Genomic DNA, 22865 nt, shown 5'->3' with positions numbered 1-22865 from the left:
AAACTTTCACTATTTCCAGGTAACAAAAAAGATGACACCCGAAGAAGAGGCTGCCAATTCATCATTGAAAAAGGTGTACAAATGTCCGCATTGTTCATTTTGGGCTTCAACAGCATCCAGATTTCATGTTCACATTGTAGGCCACTTAAATAAAAAGCCATTTGAATGCTCCTTGTGCTCATACCGTTCCAACTGGCGTTGGGATATTACCAAGCATATACGCCTAAAGACCATCAGAGATCCTAGTCATAAAAATGCCCGTGTTCTGATGAATGACGAGACCGGCAGACGTAATTATACAAAATACAATAAATATATTACTTTAATGAAAGTCACCGAAGAGGATGGCGATCCCAAACTTATGAAATCGGGCGAGATGACACCAAATCAAGTCGCTTCATTGGCCTTTATCAATGACTACAATAACAAGCAACAGGGTTCCAATACTAACACAGTCAATACAACAAGTGTTAGCAATATTTTGAATGGCGTAAGGGAGGACATCACTTTGGAACCTATACCATCTAAGGCAACGGTAGCTAATGCCGATGATCAGTTATCGGATAATTTTATGCGTTTGCCGCTATTGGCTTCCATGGTGAATGCAGCCATGGCTCAGCATCAGCAACAAAATGATAATGAACAAAATACACCCACATTAATAACGCCGTCAGTAACAATATCGGCTGTCAAAAAATCTCCACCGACCAATCAAAATTTCAAGCCAAGTGATGAAATCGCTTTGGAAGTTAGACAAGAAGGCAACGATAAAATTACCAACTACAAATGTCGTAAATGTAACTTTAGGTAAGCTAAGCATATAATTATACGTTTGTAATTTTAACATATTTCATTTTCGATTCCATAAAGTATATATCGATGGCTTAATATAGAAAGGTCGTATCTCAACTTTTAGTTACTTTACAGGACTTAACGTATATAACGCCATAGAAATTCGAAAAAATAAAAATATTTTTAATCCGAATTTTTTCATTTCATATTTGACTTTAAAAACTACATACTTTTAACTACAGATTATAGATAACTTTACAAAACTAATTTATATGGAATTCTTATTTTCATAGGCACATTAATCGCGATGCGGTATTGGCTCATGTCAAAGTACATTTTCCGGATACAAATCATGCAATCAATTCTCCAAAAACGTTACAACAAATGACGTCCAACAACAATAACGGCCCCATGCAAGTGTCGGTCAATCCAAATCTGTACATGAACAAGGTATTAGCTGCCATGTGTCTATCCCAACAGCAACAACAACAGCAACATAATTCCAATACTAATACACAACTATCAAATTTAATGGCCGCAGGACTATTGGATCAGGCCAATAACTCTCACTTAAGCGGGCTGGCCTTAGCTCTGGCCGGCAAATCACCCTTAAAGTCATCACATTTAAATGCAGCCGCTAACATAATTGAGCATGGTGAGCAGAAAGCGAGTCTAAACGAGGCAAGTGCCCAACAAAACACTACGACGTCGCCAAGTCAATTAACCATAAAAACTTCACAAAATCAAAATCAACAACAACAACAGACACAAGCGACGTCTTCATCATCAGTAACAGGTGTTGGGTCGACGGCGTCGACAAATTCACCCTCTTTACAGCATTTATTAACTTCACCCAGAGGCTCTTTCTCACAAAAAACATCAATTCAAAATCAAATCGATGTTTTAAATAACAACAACAATAATAATAATAATAATGATACAATGGTTATGGGTTCGACACTTCTTAAAACTAAGTCTGGATTAATGACAGCAATGTCACCATCACCGTCATCATCGGCAACACCGAATACAATTGTAACTACCACTACTACTCCTCCTACAACTCCAAATCATACATATCAATTAAAACAATCGCCATTCTCACTGCATCCTGGTGAAGGTGGTGGTCTACTAACTGGTGATATTATGGGTGGTATACAAGATCATCATAGTATGGTTATGGGTGCCTCTTTTACTGCCTCATCCGATCATATACCAACTAGTACTGTAAACAATAATAGTAATAATAATAATAATCTGGCGACTTCTTTATCCGCTGCCTCATCTTGTTCTACATCATTATTGTCATTGTCTAATCAAAATTATATTCAAAATCAAAATCATTCATCTTCTAGTAATAACAATAATAATTTGGGTAATTTATCTGGTAATGGTGTATCAAACAATAATAGTAACTATAACAATAATAATGGTAACGTTAATATTAACGTTAATGGTAACGGTAACAACAATAACAGTAACAGTAACTTATTAACGCACGATACAACAACCGCCGATAGGCGTGATCCATCGCCATATCGTTGTGGTCATTGTCATCAAGTATCAAATTGGAAGCATGTTATTCAGGTATTATTTTATATTCTGTGTTAAATGTATAAAAAAAAATGTGTATGCAAGTGTGTTTTTAGAGACTTTAGTTGTTTTTTTTTAAATAATTTTTATTTTAAAATCTTCCTCAAATTTACTCAATTTATATATAATTCAAATTTATATATAATAAAAAAATAGTGGTTGTAAAGTTTGAAGAAATATTTCTCAAAGTTTGAACACACAATAGTACAATTATCTAATTAGTGCCTGATCTAGAATGGGATGATACATTTTATATCATTTTTTTATTTTATGTATTATTCCTAAAAAACGCTGACCTGTAGGTAAAATGCAAAATTTTAAAAATTCTTTTAAATTTTAGGACTTATAATACAGTGAGTAGTGTGTGAAATATATCGCTCATTTGTGACAACAGGTTCATAACTCAAATAACATAAATTCATCGATTTGAATAGTTTACGTTATTTTATTATAACTTTAATTCAAACATTCCGATAATGAATAATTTGTGAATTAATTCATAGGCTTAAATTCTTAGTATTTTAAAAGTATTGAATTTATTCCTTTGAGAATTTATTCTTTATAGAATTAATTTCTTATTGATTCCATTAAGTTTTCTTTAATTCAAATCAATTAAAAATTTATTCAATGACTAATTTTTTTCAATTCAAATCTATTACAAAATGGTTTTATAAAATCGTTTGAGTTCATTTTGTAAATTATTAAAAGCAAAACAAATTTAAAGAAGAAAAAATATTTTAAATTAATTTGGAATAAATTTGAATTAACAAAAATTTAATAACACATATTACAGAAATATAAAACAAAGCGCAACCATTTTGACATTTTATTTTGTTTGTTTTCTGTGTTAAATACTTTAAAGTTAGAATCCCAAAAAGAATTTTTACTGGAATTCAAGTTGAAAGCAAGTGTAATTCAAGCCTCGAATTATAGTCAAGCAACTGGATTATAGTTGTATTACATTTACTCTCAAGTAAAAAGGAAACAAATTCAAATCATATGTTTTTTGTTTGAAAAATATTTAATTTTTTCAAGTTTAAAACATAATTGCATTCAAGTCAAATTCCAACAAAATATTCAAGTGCTTGAATTTTTGGGGCCTTAGTGCTTATTGGAATATATTTTTTGTTATGTATTAATTCAATTTAAATCAAGCTAAAACATTTGTGTTGTCAGGAATGAATTGTGGGACATTTGTAATTCTGAATTAAGATTTGTGTATTCAAATCGTATTTAATTTATATCAACAAATTATGATAAAACATAAGTTTCAGTAATGAAATCTAATTTTTCTCACTCCGAAAATATAAACTAACTATTTGAAAGATTTTAGTTTTGTATCTGACAATTAGTACTTAGTTCTAAAATCCTAAATATTGAGCTGTGAGTCTGTTGTTGCAAAGCGTTATAATTTATGGCCTCTTTCACGAATGCCTCTTTCAGTTTTAGAATTGTAAGGCCTGTTTCACGATGTCGAATGAAAAATTATTCGAAAAAATTTGTTCGAGTCATTTTTCTTTCGACATGGTGAAACAGGCCTTATAATTCTAAAACTGAAATTAAATATTGTTCAAATTGATGGAACACATATTGTCATTTGCAATAGAGGGAATGGGAAATTTATTTTGTATTTGTTTAAATTTATATTTCTTAGTACATGCATATTAAGAAACATACATAAAACTGCAAGCATACATACGTTTATTAAAATGCAAAAAACCCTAACTAATATAAAAAATACAAGAGAAACTAAGAAAAGCGTTAAATCAATTTTTCAAAATTATTAAAATAAACATAAATGTACTTACTATATCCATTTACAATTTTGAAACGAAAAAGTGTGTGATTTATTCAAAATTAAATTTGAATTACATTTCTAACCTATTTTTTTTTTTAATTATTTACACCTTTTCAAATAAATCATTTTGAAATCGATCGATTTTGATCACATATCAGAAATGTATATATGTATATCTGTATTTTGTTTTAATAATTTGGAAACATTTTGAGATTAATGCCTTTATATTTTTACCTTAACCAGTATTTATTAATTTATTGCAAAATTATTGAAATTATAGTTGAATTTTTTTGCATTTTAGCTGACGTTATGCCAATTTTTTGCTACACATTTGTTTTTATTTATGTATGTAGTTTTTATATAAACTTAAGGTGTTTGGTGTTATTTTTGTATATTTTTTTTTTTGGTTAAGAAATGGTGTCAGTCTTTTTGTTAAGAATTTCTTATAATTTCTATGTTTTTTTTATTTATGTTTGTTATAAAATTAAAAGAAATTTTTAAAGGGTTTTTGGTGTGCATATATAATTCATTTTACAAATACTTAATTAAAAACAAACAAACAAAAAAAACATACTCATTTGAAATAAAACAGAAATTTATATTTGTTTGTAATTATTAATATTTTCCAAATTAATAACAAATTTACTTTGTATTTTTCAATTTTAAACAATTACAGCGTCATTGTCGCTTGAAGCATGCTGGCGTTATCAACATCGAAACCCTTGATCGAACTGCAACAAATGATCGTCATGCAGCTCCCATCTATAAGCCTTTAGTAAATGGGGCTACCAATGAAACCAATAATAATAATAGCAACAATAACAATTCCGCTAATAGTCAATATAACTTGACTTTAAAGGCTCTACAGCAGCAGCAACAACAACAACAGCAGCAACAGAATCAAAATAATAGCCACAGTAGTGTACTTATCAACAACAACAATAACAATAATCATCTTAAAATCGCCAACAATGTATTAAAATCCGAATCGACAAATAACTTATTACATTCACCCATAGCATCTGCTCTAAATGCAGCCAATACATCACAAGATTTACAAGCTGCTGTAGTATATCTAGCAGCAGCCTATAAAGCGGCTGCCAATCAAAGTAACCATCCCAATACTTTAGCCAATCTGCCTGCAATTACTTCCATGGCAGAAGAATTGCTGTTGCAGCAGCAATTGCAACAGAACGATCAAATTGAAATAACTAGAGTTTCATCTTCAAATCATCATAATAACAACAGCAGTAATAGCAACAATATCTTAACATCCCAGCCCTCCGTCAGCAATTCGAATTTGGCCCAACTATTAGAGTCTAATTTAAATAGCCAAACAAATCGAGTAGCCTCGCCTCAGCACAATGCCAAATCGAAACAGCAAAAGTGTCCACTTTGCACGTACATTTGTGATAGTAAATCTCAAATGAATTATCACATTTCGTTGCATAAACCCACTCAGTATGAGTGTCGCATGTGCACCTTTGTCTGTGCCAAGAAACAGCATTTGAGTTCTCACATGCGTACTGTTCATCAAATGCAACAGAATCAAATTTTGGCTGCTGCTTCCAATGCAGCCCAAGCGAATGCAAATAGTATGAATATGGACTTTGGTTTGGCTTTGCAAATAGCTTCTGCCGCTCAAAATCAGGTAAAATTAAATTTATTTATATTTTTACAAGTATCGATTTCATGAGTAATCGTTTTCCGTCACAAATGCATTTTTTAAATGTTCAACTCATCCTCTCAAAATGTTGCCTTTTTACGTTAAACTGGGGGGTTACTCCTTAATTCAATTCGAAAGGAAATCGTTTCGAATTACAATGTATTTAGCACGCAATTTCGAACATTTTCGGTTTCGAATTAAGTTACGCAGTAACCGCCCTGATTCCCCTATAACTTGGGAAACTGTTGTAGGAATACCACTCAAACGATGGATAAAATATATTATAGAAATTGATTAAAGTCTTCAGAGATTAAAAATCCAAATATCAGTACATTTTGTCCACAAAACAAGGGAACTAAAGTCGTAATTAACTTTGTTTTACTCAATACACATCGTTTTAGTAGAGCTTCGAATTAATTAATTAAATTTTGGGTTTAAGTTACTAAAATCATAATTCAGAATTATAAATGTCAGCAATTCATTCTATAATTTCCAGTAAAATATATTATGTTCTCTATCTACGAACTGTCACTTTTAACACTCTCTTGTTCTCTCGTTACAAGTTTTTAAATTTAAACGAACGGAATCCCGTAACTTCCAGTGATAATTTGTACAAATGATAAAGTACGCGAACACAACTATTATCTAAAAAAGTAACAATAAACGCAATTCCTTTTAAATATAATTTAAAATTTACAAAACTTTCACTAATCAATTAATTAATACTATATTTTATTAATTAAATTCTAGCAGGATTCTACCAACTTATCGACACCACTGGCCATTGATTTGTCAGCCTCACCGGTGGCACGTACTACTTCCACCTTAACGCAGAGTAATCAACAGAGCCTTCAAAGCCAATTACCACCTGAATATCAATATCGTATGATCTACTATTGCAACAAATGTCCGGCACGCTATGCCCAAAAACACAATGATCCTTTAACGGCGCAAAAAGATTTGGACGAGCACTTGAGGCAGCATGAAACCACCAACTCTAGCAGCGAAGATAAACGCAAATATCACTGCGACTACTGTGACTTCAGAGCAATGCATGAGTCCATTATACAAACCCATCGATATGTTCACACCACACAATATCAGGAGAAATGCAATGAGTTATACAAGAATTGCAAAGAGGATTCGGTGTATCGGGCGCCTAAATTAATGCATATAACAGCCACCAAAAAGCCTCACATGCACGAGACCATATGGGTGGTGGATCATGATTTGAACGAAGGTCACCACCATCAACATCATCAAGCTAAACATCACCAAAACTCAGTTATAACCTCCAGTTCTCAAAGTAATTCTTATGAAGCGGGAAATTCTCTGTTAAAAAAACAATTGGAATCACGACAAGTTGCTGGTGGATCAGTAACAGCGACTTTAGCAGCAAATGAGGAGATACGCAACAACAAATTAAATCAAGCAGAAGCCGAAGATTCGAATACAGCTTCCACATCGGCCTCTGTGGCAACTGGGGACCTGGCCCATGAAAACGAATCTCGTCCGGTACCCACCCCAGAAGAATTACCTCAGGAAAAGTCACCAACTAACAATGATAATGATTGTAAAGAGAAATGTGAACATTGTCCGTTTGAAAGTTCAAACGAGGAAGAGTTTAAAACTCATTTACAACAACATATTAGTGTCTCCCAACAGAAATTGGCCTACACCTGTGAGCATTGCGATTATTCAGCGGAAGAGCAAGAACAGATTGAAGAGCACACCCGAGTTCATTTCAATGGCATCGAAAAGTTAAAGGATGTTAGTTTCTTCACGCACTACGATAAATTGGAATTAAGTATGGAGCAACACAATACCGATGACAATACCGAGGCAGACAATTTGAATATTAAAAAGGAATTGCAAAACCACAATAACAATAATAATAATGAAGAAAATCGTGTTAATGAAAATTTAAAAGATTCATCCACAACCGAAGCCTTAAAGGCCGCCGAACAGAAACAACCCAAATGTGCTAAAATTATTTTATATAAAAATGATGGCTGTCTAACGATCAAAAAAGAGACAACAAATGATCAGCCACCTCAAAGCCAGCAGCAACAAACCAATAGCATCACGGAAAATATTAGTGACCGATTACGTAGACGCATAAGTCGTCAAGGTGCTGTAGGAGCCAACAATTCTTTAACATCGAACCATGAGGAACAAACGTTGACATCGTCGTCAACTTCATCTACAAGCCATAAAACTATACTAGTTAATGCCAAAACTGGTCAAGTTATCAGCAGGAATTAAATATTATTAATTATTATAGAAATTTGTTGTATAATTTTTTCAATACGAATAATTTCGTTTTCTCATTAAAATGCTTTAACATTTTAAACTTTTCACTGTTGCTTTTTTATGTGAACAATCATAAGTCACGTTTCGTTTCGGTTTAAATTTAGCATTATATTAGTTTTATGTTTATTTAATATAATATTTGTTAAATTGTTTTTTTTTATTAATTTAGTTTAGTTTTTTTATTTTTTGTTTTTCTCTTGTTTGTTACTAACGTTTTATTAATTTTATTCTGTTCCCCGTTTTGTTAAAATAATTTATAATAATTCATATAATTAATATTTAAGTTTTTTTATTTTATTTAGCATTATATACATACATATATATAGAAAAAATCAGGCAGGGGCAGCAAATTGGTTTAATTTAATGAAAATAATAAAGATAAATTTAATTAGAGGAAGTATACAAAGAAAAATAATTTATATAAAGAAAATACACTGTGATGTTCAAAAAAATTAAAACTTATTTAATATAAAATGTTTAAAAATTAGATATACAAACGTATTATATATACATACCTTAAAAAAAAGAAAGCAAAATTATGCAAATTATTATTATAAATAATTGTTTGTAGTTTCAAAATATAATGATGATGCTGCACACCTTACAAAAACCAAGTAAATATTTGCACTTTAAAATTTATTTTTGTATTTAAATTAAATTGTTATACAACGTTTACCCCCTCTTAACTAATAACATACGCAATGCTGACTAATTGCATCTCTGTAAAATTTACAAAAAATATTAACAGAATAATGTCAAACTTAAACAGTCATTGTAAACGTAATTTCAATTTCGAATTTGAACATTTTCTGAAAAGTTGTAAAACAAAGAAATTACTTAAAATTGGTGTAAACTGTTTTCCTTTACAATTTTCTTTAAAATATTTTGAACATTTCTAAACATACAATAAAATGAGTAGCAAAATAGTCATTTATTTTTATTAAATGTACATACATATAACATAATATAATCTATGTAGGTATGTATGTTTCGGATATTTAAAATATAAACACTAGTTATAAATCTAATATATAAAATATTCTTAGATAATTTTACGAATTAACTTTTACAATTTACAAGTTAAAGTTGGGGGTTAAAGATTCTTCTTAAGTTAATATTTTATGTTTTATTATTTTATTTTTACTTCAAAACATGTATTTTATTTTAAATATATTTTCCCACCTTAAAATAATTATAATAAAATTCCAATTTTTAAAGTAATTCACTAACTTTTAAGCAAATTACTAACTAACCTCATTTTTATTTTCTCACGCAAAATAAAGACACAAAAAATTACAATAATTAAATTAAAAATGTTTGAGTATAAATTTAATTGAAAATTAAAATATGAAAATACAAAATAAGGGTTTCAATAAACACTACTGTAGCAACTTTAGCTTGTAAATTGTTTATTCATATTTGAATAAATATGTTTTACAAATAAAACATAACTTAGCTTAAGAAGTGAACTTAAATATTTAAAAGAAACACTTGTGGAATAGCGGGGCCATAATTTTATTGATAAATATATAAAATTAATTAATTAAAGAAAAATTCAATATAAATTTGAAGAAAAAAAATTAAATGTACAAATATTTCCATATATTGTTAAAGAAAATAGCATTTAAAAAAAGTAAAATTGGTGCAAATAGGATTCTGTAGTTAAAATAAAAGCGAAAAAATCAAAAATTTTCATATTAATAGGAAACATGGAAAAACTCTAGATATTTAGGCCTTAATTATAATTTGTTATTTGTATTATTTTTGATTTATTTTGTTTTTTTTTTTTTGCTAAAATAGTTAAAAATCATGCACACAGTAAGCACTTTACGCACACAATTTTAGAATATATTTTGAAAATAAAAATTTTGAAAAATAAGCGTTGCATTTTATTTGAAACCAAATAAAAGGATAATAGTGGGGCGGCTTTCAATGCAAGTTTGTATTCAATAATAATAAAATAAAAGTTTTTCGACTGAAGAAAAGGGGCTGTTTTGAGAGATTTATACTAGACCAATTGAGTAATTTTCTGATTTCAACATCAGGCATAACAACCGTTATGTTAGAGTTGTGAAAGTATTGAGTATTTGGATGTTCAATAATGATTAAATTCTTCACCAAGGATGTATTTACTCAATTATGTCTGAATTTTATTTTTTAATACATCAAGGGGAAATTTGTATCTTGTCTACTCAATTAAGCCTTGATTACTCGATACTACTCGTCTCCACTGAATGACATGCTTCACTTCACTCGACACTGCTGTAAAATTCCAACGTTTGTACTCTATATCATATCGCTACCTTAATATAGAAAGACCTTAACTAACATTTTCATTACTTTAGAGGAGAAGGAAACAACTTAATAAAACTTAATGTTCTGTAGTTGAAATTTTTTTAACACAGACTTTTATGACTGTCTTCAACCAATTTAATGTTGTGACCTTTAATTTAATTTTATTAATGGTGTATTACGGAATTATCTATCGAAGTATGCAAACAACTAAATTTTAGGAAAAAACGAGTTAGGGCGTTTCTATATTAAGGTAACGAACAAAAATAAAACGAATGTGAGTTTGTTTTGTATATGATCGTTTGCTACCATGCCTTCCCACGTATATGTTTTTGCACTGTCAATGCTATGATACAACGTTTGTATGCACTGAATGAATTTTTCTATGTATGCATTTCAATTTGTGTGAATGTGTGCGACATACCCAGCAGTACCGAACTAGTTATTTTACCCATCATTTAGGGTGGGAGCTAGTTACTTCAACAGCCACGTGACTAGTCATTTTAACACGGGCATGTCCTAAGCAGGGGGTCAATTGTCTCTTTTTGATTACAATGGGACTGTCTAATAGCTGGTACAAAGTAGGCAACGCATTGACTTCACATACTGGTTACATAGCGTCAGTTACTTTAACACGTGCATGTCCTAAGGATGACCCTCTCCTTTGACTCTTTTGAATACAATGTAACTATCTGATAGCTGATCGAAAGTAGTCAACGCTTCAAGTGGGTAAAATAAAGTGCTGTACAAAAAAAAATTTTGAAGTGACTTCACCATAGGTTTCTAAGAGACACTAAAGTGATATCATGGGATATCAGTATACTTAAGCAAAAATAAACTGTATGATAATTATATCAACACAATTTGTATAAAACCAGTTTGTACGAATTACTCACAAAACGTTTAAAGTGACTACACTCCAGATTACTTAGAGACACTTAAGTGTCAATTGTCTTCACGCTAGATTACTTGGGATGTATAAAGTAACCAATTGTCTTCTTTCTGCACTACAAAATGCACACAAGTGTCAAATGACGAAAATATATAAATTGGAGTCAGCCAAGTGATAAGACATTTGTGACAATTATTGTCTTTAAGACTACTTGCTTAACTGCTGGGATATCGTGGGTTTTTTCGATGTGTTTTTGGAAGTCGTACATTAGAAATTCCTATACACACGAACATTTAATAATAAAAAAATACTCGGTGAACATTGTTTCATTGTAACCTGAAATCATATACCACTAACTCGGTGTATATATAGCATACTCTTATTGTCATATACTGTCTCTCATTCTTTACTCTGTTGTTTTGTTCGGTCGATGCCCAGCCGTTAATGGGGCTGTGCGCGAACAAAAATGACTCGCGAGTAGCTAATCAACTGAATTATGAATAATTTATTAATCAGAAATTTTATTAAACATGCGTTATATTAATCGCACACCCTAAACTAAACATTTATTTTTTAATAGCCCATTTCCATCTGCCCGAAATCTAGTTTTAATGTCATTTCGCTCACAATCTAGTTTATTTCACTAGGTTTTAATTAAATTTCCCATACAAAGCTAAAACTACTTCTTAATGGGACTTCGCCAAAATATATTCTAATTGTATTAGATTTAACAAATTATCGATAAATTTAAAAATAAAATACAGGTTTCAAGTAAAAATTACTTTTGAGTATAAACAAAACTATTGAATTAACTATAGCGAATATATAAATTAATGTATAAATCTTCTATGTAAGTTATTTGGGGGCTTCGAAATGTTGATTTCAACAGACAGATGGAAATGGCTTTATCTACTTTATTGGGTCGCAAATGAAAATTGTAGAAATTACAAACGGAATGACGAAGATATATAACATAACCACTTATAGTAAAGGGTATAAAAAGGATCGAACCATCTACATTTTTGTACATTTATTTACAATAGCAACTAGAATTTAGAAGATACGTATGTATTTATTACCGTTTTTTTTGCTATCGACTCTACTGTGTGGAATCTATAGTAAAAATCAAATAAAACATTTTTTATTACTCTTTGAAAAAAAATAACCCTGAAATTTGGCTTTGGAAAAGGTTTTTAATGGATTTTTGTAAGGTGATACGTGACTGTATAGAAAGTTTAAATAAATGTTTTTTGTATTTTAACAATTTTATATCTATCATAACAATATTTTGTCCGACATTTTTATGTCTTTATATTATTCATATTTTAAAATGCAACCCTGCATGTGCTGGCTGGGAAAATACAACCCTGAGTTATTTGGCATTTTTGCCTACGCGTGAACACATTCCACAAACATCGAATGAAAATCAATAGGCGGCTCTCATTTTTTAGTTGCACGCGTCAGTTAAATAGTTTTACTTGGAGAATTAACAAATAAAATAAGAATATATACAATTTGTGTAAAAATTAATTTAATTACATTAAATTTAATATAAACGTGAGTTGGCGTGTTTTTTTAAGAATTAATACGAAGTGAACTAAACTATTGCAGTCATTAGTGTCGTTGTTTTCTATGTTTTGCGGCTTTTGTGACAAAAGAACGCGGCGTCTTCGTTTCGTATTGCAATCAACGACTTCTATTTAAACGAAAAATTAGCACTTTTCATCCGTCACTTGGAATTTTCTTCTTATATCCCTCAACAGATTTAGCTGAACAGCAAATTTTTTAACACACAGCAACATGAAATCTAAGAAAAGTGATGATGCCTCTGGAAGTGGTTCCTCGGACGAAGATGCCGAGTATGTTGTAGAAAAAATTTGTTCGAGACGTGTACGAAAGGGAAAAGTGAGTATACAAAAAAAATAGTTTCACAATTATTGCGACGCTATCTACATTTGTAATTTCATTTTATAGGTTGAATATTTCTTAAAGTGGAAAGGTTATCCCGAATCGGATAACACATGGGAGCCTGAAGAAAACCTAGATTGCCAGGATCTAATACAACAATTCGAAGAGAATAGACTAAAGGATGAGGCAAGTTGATTTTGGTTTTCTATTTTAATTTGTTAGATATTTTTCTGTTTTGATGGTCACATATTGGTAGAAAGGGAAGTGTTGAGTACTTGTTGTTTTTGGCGGGATTTAACATTCATTAACAGGGTGTTTCAAATACATTTATTACAAATCAGCTAAAATACTGATTCGAATGTACAGTTCTGTTCATAAAAATAGGAGAGCCATCAGTTAAAAAATCAAGTAATAAATTTTAAACTAATGCATAAACTAATTGAAAGTTATGCGTCAGTAGACGTGTTTTAGGTAGAATTTTAATCGTACAGCTACTTGTTTCTTTACCGAGACTGGGTTTTTGACTGAATTTCTAGCGTATAAATCGTTTTCAATCCACTACTAAAAGAGAGTAACAGCACTAACAAAAGGTGATGGTGATCAAGTTCCATTTGTATTTTAATAAATTTTCGACTTTTTCAAAATTTTCATTTGCGTTCAATTGATCGGAGGATGATATTATGTGTTTAATATCCCTGCGAGTTTTTTTTTTATTAATTCGAGCTTTCCTTGACAGTTTTCTGCCTATTACAAAACATGTTGTTCATATTAACAATTCCATATAAGATTTTTAATCTTACCCTTATTCCTTATAAGATTTTTAATCTTACCCTTATTCCTTTACTATTGTGTTATAATTGTTACTTTTTGTTGTAACTACCATTAGAATATCGATTGGATTTAAAGTTACTGTACTATTTATAAATATAAAAATATTGGTTACCACCACTCCTATTATTTTGAACACAGCTGTAGTTTTGATAAATATGAAAAAATAAATGACGAAATATTTTTTGTGGAAAAGTGAGTTTTTTGAGTTGTACCTATAACTTGAAAAGTTTATTTAAAAACCTCGGCTTCATTTGAATCGCGAATAGTATTTAAAATATCGATATAAATATCTGGTTTTTTATATGTACTATAAAAAAAAATTTCTTTCAAAATTTTGAATTTTCTACTGAAAATAGAAATAAAAGGACGTATTATTTGTGGATTTTTGGCCTTGAATTACATACAATTAGTATTGTAAAATAATTATCGATATGTATTTCTCTATAATTGGAATCTTTAACATAAATTTAAATCGAAAAAGTATCTATTATGTATTTAATATTTTCATATTTTACACTATTAAATATTACATAGTTATTATATTCATAGTTATTCTTTGGTTTGATATTTTTGCTTACAATTATTTTCAATCACATTTCTTTTCGTTATTATTTTTAACTGTCTGTTCCTAATTTGATTCGAAAGGAAATCGTTTCGAATTACTATCTACACACAATTTCGAATATTTCCGTTTTAGGATTGAGTTACGCCCAGGATTTTACTTTAAAAGGAAATAAATTTATGCCCCTATATAATCTGACGAAACTTTGAATAATAATTTGTAAACGGATTTTGTGAAAATAAGGCCCGCATTCATATATTTTATTAAGTGTTCATATTTCCTTAATTAAAAAAAAATATTTTGTATTTTCTCTATTTCCACATTAGCCCGCATTTACTCACTGTACAAATCATATACATAATGATAAAGGACAAATTTCATATTTTTAAATTGAAACCCTATCCTATTAAAAATCTATCTATATGATAAGGGAAACATATATATGTGTAAATAATAAATCGAGTTGCCAGTTTTTATATCTGCATTATTATTATTCTTATCTTTCATTTGATTTTACATTGACTGTTGAATAGGTACTTACTATGACATTCAACAGTACACATTAGGTCGGCTCTCATAGCCACTAGGGGATGAACATAATTGGTTATTTACAATTAAAAAACACGAATGTTAACGAAGTTAATAAATAATATTAAATAGATACATACACATCACTTTCAATAGCTGATCAGATTGTAATAGAGATCGAACGTTATTTATATATTTTGCCTTTTTTATGCCGATTATGCGTTCCTTAAACCAAATACAGCCAAGTGAAAATAGCGGGAATTTCATTTTGGAAAAGTGGTAATTAACTTATACATTTGTACCTGCATTTGTTATTCGTTACAACCTTTAAAAAAAGTCAAACAAATATCCCTTGTTTCTAGGCACCTCTGCGAGAACAACAATTATAAAAACAACAATTTTGTAGTTGTAGAAATGCTTTAAAATTAGTCATTTCTTTAATATTTTCGAATCACACAGTAGACCTCCTGGAGATTTAGGGTTTTAACACTTAGGCATATTTTGGGGGAATGTAAGAAAGATTTTGAAAAAGTGAAACATGTGCTCACTCACACTTATAATATTTCACATCTCTCAGCATTTAAATTGGTCACAGTGTCACGATTCATATGTGAATACTACATAAATCAATAATATTGGGTGTATTACTTAAAACGGCGGGATTTTTTTTCACATCTTTAGATTTTTTTTTTTTGAAACATATGTACAATGTAAATTTATTGTAAAATTATTGGCCGAGAGGCTTCAATTCGTATTGTACCCAATTTTACATTAAAGAGCAAATGATCAACAACTTAATAGGGTTTTTACATTAAGTACATTTTGGCGAAACGTATGGAAGATGTTGAAAACTTTAAAAATTTGTTCACACTTGCAACATAATTTCATAAACACATTTCAAACCAAAAACAAGTAAGAAAGTATGGTCGGTCAAGCCCGACCATATAATACCCTACACCAAGTAAATGAGTAAAAATATTTTGCTTTTAAAATATCAATAATTTATATTCGTGAGTGATTTTCGGAAGTGGGCCTTATATGGGAGCTATGACCAATTATGGACCGATCACCATAAAATTAGGTGGTGTGATTTATGTCTATATTAATGTTAATTATGTTGAATTTTGTGTGTATACCAACATTTTTAAGCGATTTATGCACGTTAAAGTGATTTTCGGAAGCGGGTCTATATGGGAGCTATGACTAATTATGGACCGATCGTAACAAAATTTGGTGACATGAATTTTGTATATATAAAACTTATTTGAAGCGAAATTTGTGTAGTTACATAGATAAATTAAACATTTATGACCGATAAAGTCCAATTTCGAGGGGACATTTGTATGGGGGCTAGGTGAAATAATGGACCGATTTCAGCCAGTTTCAATAGGCTTGGTCCTTGAGCTGAAAAAATAATATGTACCAAATTTCATAGAAATATCTTTAAAATTGCGACCTGTACTCTGCGCACAAGGTTTACATGGACAGCCAGCCAGCCAGCCAGCCAACCAGACGGACGGACGGACGGACGGACATCGTTTAATCGACTCAGAAAGTGATTCTAAGTCGATCGGTATACTTTAAGGTGGGTGTTAGACTAATATTTTTGGGCGTTACAAACATCTGCACAAACGCATAATACCCTCCCCACTATGGTGGTGTAGGGTATAAAAAATACCTTCATTTTTATACAAATATTTGTTTACATTTTTTTTTAATTTAAATGCCATTTTATTAGTGTTGACACTAAAATAATCGAGATATGTTAGGTGGAACGAAATGAGATAGGAACATTTTGTAAAGATGTAGATAGATGTTGAGCACTCAGCCCTGTACAAATCTTATGGGAAGATGCTAATATCTTTGCAAATTGATGGTAGATGTTAGATGTGCGCTAGTGTAAAAACCCTATAACTTTAAAGATTATATGTTCAAAAATTATGTAGTAGCATTTGTTAGTGAGTAGTTTGTAAGCCATATTTGGCCCAATGGTTCAATATGAATAATGAATTATAATTATTAAAATGTTACCGACATTTTCCAACTTATCATTTCCCCTAACATTTATCGGTTTCGAATCTACATAAGACTTCTTTATTTTTGATTTTTTTTTATGAAATTATTTTTGATCAAGTTTTTTAAAATATAATTGTTTCTTAATATTTTTAGGCTTCAAGCAGTGCGAAACCTGAAAAACCTGCTAAGAAAAAAGAAGAAACAAGTGGAAGAACCAGTTCGGCGAGTAATAAGCGTAAAAACGAAGATTCTAAGGCTTCAGGTAAACTATTATTCACACAACATCTTCTTTATTTAATAAACCTCAAATACATACATGTAAAACAAAATTCTAATCTAAATTCCATTTCAACATTTCAGGCAGCAAAAAGAAGCGCTCAGAAACTGGAAAGGATGAAACTGACACTGAATCCGTATCCGGAGGTTCAACAAAACATTCAGAACTTACTGGATTCGACAAAGGACTTGAAGCCGAAAAAATATTAGGAGCCTCAGATTCAAATGGTGGTCTTTATTTCCTCATTCAATTCAAGGGTGTCGATCAAGCTGAAATGGTGGCTGCACCAGTAGCACATGTTAAAATCCCCCAAATGGTCATTAAATTTTACGAAGAACGCCTTTCCTGGTATTCAGATAATGAGGAATGAACACGTTATGTTTATCCTGTAAAGTATATCTACCTATAGGTTCTATTGTCTAAGTTTTGTTCACTTCCATAATCGTATCCATATGCTAAATTGATGAAACAATTGCCACTTCCTCGAAAAGCACAACTCGATATTAAACAAAAAACGAGTACATATTCGGCAATTTTTATTTTTTATTCTCAACACAAATACAAATTAGGGTATTATGTTTTGTTTTTCTTTATCAATTAATTTTCTGTACAAAAACAAAAAAAATGAAAAGAATTACTGCTACATTTTTGGGAAACTTTCTTTTTTTTAACTATTATAAAAAAATATCAATTTACTTACCCTTGATTTTATAGTCTAAATGAATATTCAATTAATTTTCTTTTATGTAAAGTCTTGTGTTTGGACCAAATTTCCTAATATTTACATAATAAAAACAGTTTACTAAAAACATTCAACATATTTTTGTGTTTAATTTGATGATTTAATAATTAAAGTTTAATTGCAACTATTATTATTTTGTTTGGAGAGTTAAAAATTTGTTTTTATTACACTTATGTAGAATGCTTAGGGCGCTCATTGAGCAGAATTGTGTCATAACTAAAAATTACAAACCGTTTCGTATGAAATATTCATCGTAGCTAATTTTAGAGGTAATTTGTGGATTCAGCAGGTGAAATTACTATAAATGAAGGTTTCCAGCCAAATCCGCCCACTAGTTTAGGAGATAAATGCAAAAAACAATTTACCTATAGTTTTTAAAGAATACTATAGAATACTATGAGTTGCATTCGACAAACGATATTCGTTGGCTATCGACTATCGAATGTAAAATTCGTATTATAAGTTGGCATCGTTGTCGAAAATTTCGTTGTGCACTAACTGAAATATTTTCGTTAATTTCTAAGGTGGTCTAAGGTTGTAAGTAACGAATGTTCGTCATAATACCAAATGACAATTCGTTCGATCAGCTATTTCGACTACAGTCGAAAATCGAATTTAGTTCATAATAGGCACCATTGACAAATAATTTTTTTGATTTGTTTTTTTTACTATATAATTTGTACAGCATAAGTTGGGGCGTTCATTATTTAGAAGTGACCTTTATGAAAATGACGATTCGTTTTTTTTTACCAAAATTGTGTTCATCAAAAATTCTTCAAAAAAAAAACTCATCGACTGGTAGAGTACCATTTATAACTCGAAGTATGAACTGGTAAAGTAGCATTATCACTCTTGATTTTATTTTCTGAAGCTAGTTCTTTGAACGGCAAAAGATTTTTATTTATTGAGTGATTTACACAATTTATTAAAATACCGGTGTTAATTTATTATTATTTTTAATTAATAATTTTAATAAAACAAAATTTTCTTTATGTACTTACCAATTGCAAGAAAATTTTATAGATTAAATGAAAAACTTATTTTTTTATTTTTGTAAATATTTTATTAAATTTGCATTAGAAACTTGTTTTTCAAAATGTTCAATATTTTTTAAATACAAGTTAACGGGACGGGACATTCTTTAATTTTCTGCAATTACTTTCGAATTTTGTGGTGTAAATTCAAAATATGTATTACGTATTAAACAATTGAGGGATTCAAACGGTCTGCTATTAAGTCATATTGTCATAATGTCCTAATATATTATGATAGTTTAAACAAATTGTTGCTTTGGTAATTTTTGTTGTAATTCATTAACATTTTAGTTTGAAATTTGAGCATTACCCTTTTTATAGGCAAATTTGAATGTTACTTGGCAGAAATTTGTGTGCTGTTTTTCTACAGCGAACGAGTGCTTTGAGTTGACGTTTTATATGTATTTTGTTTTTGTTACAATAACAAAACACATATTAAATTTCCACTCAAAGTACTCGTTCGCTATAGAAAAACAGCACATTGGTGTCGTAATGTTACTTGGCAGCTTGTTTTTTATAATTTTATAAGAAAATCTAATATAATAATGATTTAGAATAAATAGAAATGAAATATTTTTATTTAAAATTGAATACATTTTTACAATAATTTTAAACTCATACATCAGTCCCCTAATTAGCAGATAACAACATATTTCAACAATTAACAAAATACTTAATTTAACTCATTCATCAAATTAGCGTCGACATGCTTTTGACTTGTAAAAAATTAAATATTAAAAAAATAATTTTAAATATACAGTAAAGCTAGGTTATAACGAACACTTTGGGAAGAGTAAAATGTGACCATTATAAATATAATTAAAATATTTATTAATCTCACAAAATATTACAGTAAAGTATATTTATTTAATAGTATAAAAAGTATATTTATTTAATGTGTTGATCAATAGATCAACACATGGCATTAACATTTGGTCCACTTTTTCGAGTATTGCTGCATAATCTAGTGATTTCACGTGGCCCAAAGATAATAATCGACAGGTGTCAAGTTGCACGACCTTGGCGGCCAATTCAGCCCAATTATGAATAAAAATTCCGCGGGAGTTTTTTCCCTTTTCTCATTTTTCCTATTCAATTTCAATGAGAAAAAACTCCAGGGGAACAAACTCCCGCGGAATTTTTTATTCATAATTGGGCTGATTGATTCATATTTTCAAACAAAAAAATCATTGATCATGATGCGGCAACGATCTCCATTGATCGTAATGAGAGCTCCGTCTTTATTTTTGAAGAAATGATGTACGATGATGCCACCAGCGTGTAAACCACACCACGCATTTTTCTGGATTTAATGAAGTCCGTTGTGGATTGGTCTCAATTTTGTTAATTATTAAACCAAAAATGGGCCTCAACGCTGAACACAATATTGCTATAAAATAGTCGTTTATAAGTTTCAAAGTTCAAATTTGGATAATTTAGTAGTGTTGTTCGTCAATCTATTCATGATGATTTGTTGGAGTATCTATCTATCTATTCAGTTAATCCTTTTGTAAGTCCTATAGGGCTTAAAAACACCCTTTACATATATATATCTAAAATGTTTTGCATTAGTTAGTTCATATTCTTTGCAAATATGAAATTTTGATATTTGTTTTTCATATATTTCTTAAAGTATTTCAATTGTTTTAAGGGAATACATACAAATTAATTAAATTGTGTAACACGGATTAAAAAATAGTTCGTTTTAATGGAGAATTCGTTATGGCAGTTTTTTTTTGTATAAAAATTGTTAACAAAGTCAGGAATTTCAAAAAAGTTCGTTTTACTGTGAATTGTATATATTTAAATATGTATTCAAATGTGCATTGCATACAATGTATTTATTTAAATTATATACATTCTTATGTACAAATTAATTACGTTTTAAAATTCTGTTGGAAATGAAATATGTATGCATAGAGTTATTAAAAATTTTCTTTTTTTTAGTACAAAAGTAATATGTATTTTGTATGAGGATAAAAAATATTTATAACAATATTTATAACGCAGATTGTATTAACCAAAGTATAACAAGTAGTCCAACTCTTTGACAGCAGTACCTAACTCTATACATGTGTTAGTGAAAAAGTACCTAAGTCTAAATATGTGTTAGTAACAAAAATGTACATGTGTTGGTTCCTTTTTAATTTTCACCAGACACACAGAGTTCTATAAAAATGTTTAAATTTTAATTTATTTAAATTTTGTTCTATTTTCAATACCAAAAATTGAAACTCTGTTCTATATTTTAAACCTACCACAAACAAAATAAAACGTCAAAATTAATAAAAAAAAATATTTTTTAGTTTGTGCGAAATGGACGTGATTCGGAAAAGAAAAAGTGCTAAATGTGTTGAAAAAAATTATAAAATAGTGTGTGTTAGTGAATTTACGTGTATCAAACTATATTTATTCGACAATTTATAGTTAAAATCTCGAGACTTTTGATGTGTATAATTCTCTCACAAGGGTGTTGAATTTACACAGTACCCGTATATGTGAGAGAGTAATTTTAAAAAATAGAGAGTTGGACTACTTGTTATACTTTGGTATTAACAATCAATGTATTCCTTTACAGTTCTGTGGATTTTAAAAAGACGACATGTCGCGACATTTATATTATGAATTACCAATCAGTCAATATAAATAAAGATTTATTTAAGAAGAACATATGTAGGTAAATATGTATTATGTATATACATATGGGCATTTCCATATGTATGTATATCATCGTACGTGACATTTCTACACCTATAGAGTGGAATAGATTTTCCAAAAATAAGAGTAACTGAGAAATAATTTGGTCTTTGTGTTCCATTATGAGGGTATTAGTATTTTAAAAAAAAGTTCATTCGAAACATTGTTGTCGGGACAAAATGGTAGTGATTTTGATGAACACATATTGAAATTTTAGTGTATTTTTCTTATTCAACTATCTAGAAAAATTTTCAAGGGTTTTTATTTTTTCAGTCGTGGTTGACATATTCATGGGATTGCCCATATGTATTTTTGTATGTACTATGTATGTGTACACAGAACATTTATTTTGTGGGTCAATGATTTGCTTTATATCGATTTTTAATAGAAAACAAAAAATATTTTTGGAACATAAAAACATTTTCTTTGTGAACGGATTTGGAATATTTTGAAATGTTTATATGCATATAGAATTATTTTTTAAATTCATTTTCAAATGCATTATTTAATCTACAAATATTATTTAATCTCTTTTGACTGCTAGATTTTTGCAAAGCTTACTAAATCTTGTTTGAATAGAATTCAATTTTATAAACTAAAGCATTTTCATTTCTCTATTGAGGATTTTGGGATAAAATCCTACTATAGGCTACATAACCTTCTGCACTAAATTCCAATCGGAAATTAATGCTCTCAAATGCCGGATGTCCCTAAATGAGCACTATTGTGTTAATGGGGATTAGAACTAGTGATGCAGATACAATTTAATTCCAAAATAAAATGTCTCTTTACTTTTTCTGAAGAAGTTAAGTACCTGCTAACTGATTTTACTTTCGATCATAATGGTTTTCTGAGACAGGGGTGAGATAATTTGAATATATAATGGATTAAACCGAAATTTTAAGAAAAAATTTCAACGGGATT

The 22865-nt window shown here is 29.7% G+C and overlaps 2 protein-coding genes across 6 annotated transcripts in view; both read left to right on the top strand.

Annotated features, from left to right (window-relative positions):
* Positions 1–10041, top strand: part of LOC135952518 (putative uncharacterized protein DDB_G0282133) — a 71457-nt gene extending 61416 nt beyond the window's left edge. Inside the window, exons 5-8 of one of the 5 annotated variants that reach the window (XM_065502516.1) lie at positions 32–807; positions 1086–2379; positions 4860–5834; positions 6600–10041. In XM_065502516.1, the coding sequence (XP_065358588.1) occupies positions 32–807; positions 1086–2379; positions 4860–5834; positions 6600–8114 (4560 nt within the window). In that variant the 3' untranslated portion in view covers positions 8115–10041. Of the gene's footprint in view, positions 1–19; positions 808–1085; positions 2380–4859; positions 5835–6599 lie in introns of all 5 variants that reach the window. The other 4 variants (XM_065502515.1, XM_065502514.1, XM_065502517.1 and 1 more) reach the window with 4 other exon arrangements.
* Positions 10042–13029: 2988 nt separating this feature from the next.
* On the top strand, positions 13030–18284 carry Su(var)205 (Suppressor of variegation 205). Its single transcript, XM_065502519.1, has 4 exons — positions 13030–13251; positions 13321–13440; positions 17345–17453; positions 17552–18284. Exons 1-4 carry the CDS (start codon positions 13147–13149, stop codon positions 17836–17838), a joined length of 621 nt encoding a protein of 206 aa, XP_065358591.1. The 5' UTR covers positions 13030–13146; the 3' UTR covers positions 17839–18284.
* Positions 18285–22865: the final 4581 nt, after the last annotated feature.

Source organism: Calliphora vicina, chromosome 2 (assembly GCF_958450345.1).
Source record: "Calliphora vicina chromosome 2, idCalVici1.1, whole genome shotgun sequence".
Taxonomy (NCBI): domain Eukaryota; kingdom Metazoa; phylum Arthropoda; class Insecta; order Diptera; family Calliphoridae; genus Calliphora; species Calliphora vicina.
This window is presented reverse-complemented; position numbering and strand designations above follow the sequence as displayed.